General features: G+C 39.0%; 1 protein-coding gene across 1 annotated transcript in view; it reads right to left on the bottom strand.

Moving 5' to 3' along the window:
* Window positions 1-1664: 1664 nt before the first annotated feature.
* The window catches only part of SEMA3C (semaphorin 3C), a 123678-nt gene continuing 118668 nt past the window's right edge, over window positions 1665-6674 (bottom strand). Inside the window, exon 18 of the mRNA XM_026095034.2 lies at window positions 1665-5510. Within this exon, the coding sequence (XP_025950819.1) occupies window positions 5097-5510 (414 nt within the window). The 3' untranslated portion in view covers window positions 1665-5096. The remainder of the gene's footprint in view (window positions 5511-6674) is intronic.

Raw genomic sequence — 6674 nt, 5'->3', positions numbered from 1 at the left:
GTACAGAAGGGCTTAGCAAGCCAGCTGCTGCACAAAGAATAAAGAAATAGGTCTCCTGAGACCTAGTCCATTGCTTTAGACAGAAGTCATGGTGCATCAACCAGCTTTTATGGCCTGCCTCACAATTACGGCCGGTGACTTAATTCCATAGGCAACAATTAGGCTGCAGCGTTGCAAACCACTCTGCTGTTAGCGGGGCCTTCCTGTGCAGGCAGCTTCCTCAGCTGGTTCCCTCTGGGCTTCTGTGGCTCCATGCAGTAGTGGTGCCCTTGGCACTGCTGTCGGGAGGCTGCACGTGGCAGATGCATTGCAACTGACTCTGTAAATATGTGGGATTAGCATTCTGCTGTAACTCAACAGGGCTCGCCACCAGAAGAAAAACATTAGAAAAGGCAGTAGCTCCCAGTTGAAAAAAATTCCCAATGTGCATTTGAAAGACAAAGGAGAAAACTCAGATCTTTGATGATCTGACATCTGATGTTCTGCGGAAGTTGCATGTCATGTTTTGCCACTGCTTGGAGCTAAGGAGGCAAAGCAATAAACAGATGAACCTGCCTTGGACCTGCAGAATGTGGGAGAAAAAGAGAAGGGGGAGAAGATCACCAAAAGACTGAACAGGATTTAAACACAGAGGATCAGATCTGAGAAAAGGTTTTCATCTCAAAGTGTTAAGTGTTTTTTAGTCCCTGACTTTTGTAGCCCAATCCAGACACTTTGTGAGTGCAGTGGGACTGCTGAGGACCTCAAGTTCTCTCCCAAACTCGCCTGAGCACTGAGCAGGTAACTACCTAGTATCAACACAGCTGACTAAAACTATCCAGTATGGAAATCCTGGAGTGAGGTAATTTTATCCTCCTCACACCTCATAAAGCCTTGCAGGAGCCTATCTATTTGGGAAATAAAGACCCAGGTTTAACGATCCAGAACCTTGTTGTGAAGGTCAATATTTGTGACATTTAATTTCTAACTATTGTCCCAAAGAACTGAGCAGGGCCTGCCCTTTCTTTTTAAAACCCATCTGGAAAAACAGAATGTAAGAAGAGCAATAATGACACTGCTAAGACAATACACGCAGGAAAAAAGAGGGCACTGGAGGTGTCAGGCAGGTGACTTCCCTCGGAGGACAAGCGAGGAAAGGGGATAGCGCGCTGCAGCTCCCGAGGACGCAGCCCCCTCGTTCTGCCTCGCCTGCAGAGCCGCTTGGTGAATGCCTCGTGGCTGAACTGAAAGAAAAATCTCACCCAAACAAAAGGTTTTCTTTGCAGCTTTCCACAGAATGCCTTTTTTTTCCCCAGTGAAATAAAACCAGAAAGCATTTGCACTTCACTCGTCTTTTGTAAAGTCAGGCGTTTCTCATTGGCTCAGTAGAAAAAACACTTGCCATTGAATTTGCTTTACAATGGAAAAATGTGGACCTGTTCATATGCAGGGTCTTCAAACAGGATCATTTCTGAAAGAGTTTGTCTCTGCATTCTCATCTATTCCAGAAATCTCTGTGACTGAGCGCTGGGTCTGGAATATTTGCAAAAAACTGATCAGGTATAATACCTCAGCTGGGGCATTTTCTTGGATCACTTATGAAAGCATATGGGATTACTCTTCAGATAAAGAAATAAAGTTCCTTATTTTCAGCACATATCTATAAAGGGAAAAACAGAACAAAGTTTTAAGTTGTTGCAACACACTTTATTTTGTCAGGCAAATAGTATTTTAGATAGTCAATTAAATAGCACTATGTTATACTACATTTTGTTCTTCTTACACACTATATAATGCATATTCACTGTAATTACAGTTTCATCATGCTAAGAACTTATACACATACCTACACTTAAAAAACCAGCATTTTCTTAATAAAACACACATATCTACAATAACAACAATTGCAAAGAACACATCATTAAGTCAAGGTTTCAGCAAACTTTACAAACTACACAAAACAAAAATAGCCAAAAAAATAGCAGAGAACGTATCTTTACATTTGGTGAAATTGTGTCTAGAAGTCATTTTGCTTTTGTATTTTTTAAGGAATAGAATTATATACATTATTTAGTAATACTCAAAATAGGAAGTATTAAATAGCACAAACAATATTACAGTCCTAAGTTTTGGTGTTACCCACAATAGAGGGGCTATTAAGCAAATAAAATCGCTGTCTGTCTATTCTGTACATTTAGGGCCAAACCCTTAGCTGGTATAAACCATAGTACCTAAATGGACAGCAAGGAAGTTACGTGAGTTTATACCAGCTGAGAACCTGGTTCCCGACTACTCTATACACAGGGGAAGTCTGCAAAAGCATGGAAGCTTGGACCGGTTACACATCGACAGAAGCTTTTTTTTTAATATATATATATATATGCTGAAGTTTTCATGCAGCAGAAAAAATGTTAGTTTAAGTGTAATCCCTTAAACAGTCATACCATAATAATGGTATATGAAGCAGCTTTAAAAATATTATTTTAGAATCATATGAAACTCTGAGCTATGCTGATTGTTTTAACGGAATCCCCTATTGCCAATGTTCTATTAGAAAACAGTGTAACTATAATTTCCGAGGCCTAATGGGGGCCTATTAAAATATCACTGTACCTAACCACTTAAAGAGTAAATTGTACCCTTAAATATTATTAATCACTGTATTTCATCTGGAAAGAATTATGATCCTCACAATAGACATTAATATCCACTAACTCTGCAGTGAATCTGCTGGGGAAATGAGGAAGAGCATGGTAGCATACAGAGCATATGCACTAATGTCATTCTAGGAGGTAGTTTCATTTTGTGGCACTCAAATTTTTGGTTTGTAACTTAAGCACTTCAGAAGTCACTCATCCTCAAAAAAAGAAAAAGTAATTTGCTGCACTGAAAGTCAGCTAGGAAAAAGCTCATCTCTCTTTCCCTCCCCAGAATCTGCTTTGCCAGCTTTTGGAGTCAGATCCAAGCTCACTGAAGTCAAAGTTTCCCTACGGTTTCCATAAGGAAGGACCACAGATACCAGTGGCTGCGTATTGCATAAATATGCATTTCAGCTTTGATTAAGAAGAGCACTTAACTACGTGGTAACATGTAAGCATTGCTATCCGCTTTGAAGCAAGTAGTAAGCACATGCAGTCAGGTCCAAGAGCTCCCACCAGACTCAAAGGGACTTAGAGACAATGTTTAAGTGGTTTGATCAGGGCCCTTTTCCCAGCTATTCTGCGTCAGATGGTGATAAAGTGACATATCCAACTCTGGTGTCAGTTAAATACCAGAGTTAACTCCATTGCACTAGATCTTAATTTACACTGGCATAAATCCAGAGATATTCTCTAATTCCTGTAGAGTTACTCCCAGTGTAGTCTAATAGAAGCAGAATCAAAATAATGCCCAAAGAGTTTCAACAAACGTTCATAAAAATGTTTAAAACTATACTTCTAAATACAGTATCATCTGTTACTGGAACTAATAACTTTTTAAAAACAATTTTTTTAAATCTTCTCTGGGTTCAGAAGTTATTTTCCCTCATGTGCTTAGAAATTTACGTTTTCTTCAGCTGAACATAATTAGTTAGCTTATATTGTTGTATAGCAACATAAAATATCAGGGAATAAAACATCATCTTTCTAAGGTCATACATATTTAACCCCTGTTATGCAGCTCCTGTGAACAGACCCATTGGATTCCAGAACCCTCTCACATAGTGAAGTGACCAAGATTTGTTGCTACTTTTTGGCATTAGTGCTGATCAAAAAAGGTGATAGCTTTTCCTAGGATGGTTTGATAGATGCACACTTACTCAGTTTTCAACTAAACATACTTCATTACAGCTGACAGCTGCTTCATACACAAAAACATTTTTGTTTAAATATGCCTTTAAAAATACATTTTTTTGAGGTTTTGACCAAAACCATTTTTTCAGTTTTATTTTCCCCTTTCTTGTTTTTTTTTCCTTTCCTGCTCTTCTCAGCAGAAAGCTGACAGAACGGGGTAAATTAGAAAAAGAACACTAGAAAGAAAAAGGGTAAAAAGACTGAAAAATGGAAATGCTTTAATTTAAAATTTTTAACAAACATATCTTGAATGTTTAAAGCAACCATGTTAAAACAGTTGAAAAAAAATAATGTTTTTTCAAAATTTTTCAGATTCAACATCAGAACATGCTCATGACTTGTTTCTGCATTGCAGACCAGCTCCAATTTAATCATGGAACACTTTAAAGATAATCTGTGAGTTTAGTTTTTGAGTAAACTGTACAGTACACCCACACTTTGCATTTGAAAAACTTGGAGTATAACTCTTTGAAAAATAGCTAAAATACCTAAGTCACTTAGGTGCTTTTCAAAATTGTACCTACAATGAACATTCTCATGTTAGCTTTGTGCCACTTATACAGCTATGTAGTGTTATAGGACATCCTATATTAATAGAAATCAATATGAGCAGACATATTTTAAGTTACATTCCAGAACTTATTAATTTATTACAACTCATACTATGCACAATAATCAGTGTTTCCTCTGATAAAGTATAAAAAAAATTATTCATTTCTGTTCTCCTACTTGTTCCTTCATTTGACCTCTGAATGAAACATTTCTACTATACTTTACTCGCTTCCTATCTGCATGCATTCACATGATTTGAACAATGAGTGAAAGTTGTAAACCCAGTATTGAACCGTAAACAAGTAGAAACTCATGTTCTCATATGCAGTGCAAGGAAATCTTAGTACCATCCTACTCTGAGCATGCATCTTAACCCAGATTCTTTCACCACGAGCCTGTTTGGTACAGTTCCAGAGTCACAAGATAATGTATTGATTTTTTAAACATTTCTATTAAATATTGAGATGTCAAATGTGAATCTGGTTTAAGATAAATACTCAGTTTTGCTTCTAGGACAGGGCTCAACCTAGTGTCAGTAAGCATCTAGGAAATAAAATACTCCAATATTTTTATTTAGTTAAGTTACACTGCATATTATTGTGAGGAGAATCTTTTCTGAGGCTTGTTGGATTTTCATTTAAATTTTTATCAAGTTTGCTCAAATTTGTTCTCAACAGACAAATATAAGCCCCCTACAGTGAGGACAAAGATATCTATTGCTGCAAAATAAAATTAAGATCCAGGTAACTGATTCCTCCTATTTCTACTTTTCCTACTATTAATAAGGGCCTTTAATTTGCTGTAGTCCCCTCTCATCTTCTGTGATTCTTCCCTTTGCTGACCTTGCTGTCTACTGTCTTTGCAGTACTGATTAATCATCTGCATTTCTGAATGGCTGAAAGCTCCCACAAAGTCCTTTGGGTGGAACTGCAGTGCTCGTACCGAACTGGCCCAGGTCCAAGGGGACCACTTGTCAGTCATGAAGGCCACCATCTCTGAATCCAACACTTTGAAATTGATCTTGGCTAAGGTTTGCTTGAAGCTGTTCTCTGTTGCAATGCAGTGGTAAAGTCCTCGATCAGTGTCTTGGACAGAGCGAATCAGCAGTCCTTGCTCAGTAGCTATGATCCTTTCATTAAGCTTCACCTAAAGGGCAAAAAGGCGTAAGAAAATTTTTAGAGAATGTTATGGAACAATGCAGTATTGGATCTCCTGCTAAGTCTCTTTTCAAATGCCTCCTTCTTAAAGGGTTTCTATTCCTTTTTAAAGGTATCCTATTTTACTTTAGCTTGTGTCTCCCAGTGATCACTGTTATTGCTAATGTTAGGAGGTAGCTTACCTCAATTTAAGTGTCTGGAAGGAAAATTTTTTCAGTATTTTTGTTCATTAGGTTACAGTAGATTTGATTGGTATGAAGACACAGATGCAAACCTGGAGACTAGATGAAAGAAGAGTTTTCATCATGTTCAAATAATGGAGTTGAGAAAATTAACTTTTATTTGCTAGGGTTACAACCCAGAGTACTTCCCTTCCAACATCAGAAGCTGTGGCTGTGACTTGGTGGAAGAAAGGTGCAGAATAAGGCTGAGGGTTGATCTGTCTAAACAAACAAGCTCATACACAAGCTAAAGAAGTACAGGCTAGATAAAAGAGCAGTGAAGTGGACTGAAAACTGGCTGAACTGCTGTGCTCAAAGCAGCAGCACAAAGTCCAGCCAGTCAGTAGTAGTGTCCCCCAAGATAAGGTGGCCAATATGGATAATGTCTTCATTAATGACCTACATGATGAGATCAAGTGCACCCTCAGCAAGGCTGCAGATGATACAAAACTGGGAGGAGTCATTGATGCACTGGATGGCTGTGCTGCCATTCAGAGGGACCTCAGTGAGCTAGAGAAATGGACTGACAGGAACTTCATGAAGTTCAACAAAAGCAAATGTAAAGTCCTGCGCCTGGGGAGGAACAACCCCATGCACCAGTACAGGCTAGAGTCCATCCAGTTGGAGAGCAGCTTTGCAGAGAAGGACCTGGGGGTCCTGGTGGACAAGAAGTTGACTAGCTAGCAATGTGCCCTTGAAAGTGCCTTGTCAAGAACATCAATGGTAACCTAGGCTGCATTAGGAAGAACATTGCCAGCAGGTCGAAAGAGGTGATCCTCCTCCTCTATTCAGCCTTATTGATGCCACATCTGGAGTGCTGGGTCCAGTGCTGGGCTCCCCAATACAAGAGAGACATGGGTCTACTGGAGGAAGTCCAGTGAAGGGCCATGAAGATGAAGGGACTGGAGCATCTCTTATATGAGGAGAGGCTG

Source organism: Dromaius novaehollandiae, chromosome 1, assembly GCF_036370855.1.
Source record: "Dromaius novaehollandiae isolate bDroNov1 chromosome 1, bDroNov1.hap1, whole genome shotgun sequence".
NCBI classification, from domain to species: domain Eukaryota; kingdom Metazoa; phylum Chordata; class Aves; order Casuariiformes; family Dromaiidae; genus Dromaius; species Dromaius novaehollandiae.
The sequence above is the reverse complement of the archived record's forward strand: the minus strand, read 5'-3'. Positions and strand labels throughout refer to the sequence as shown.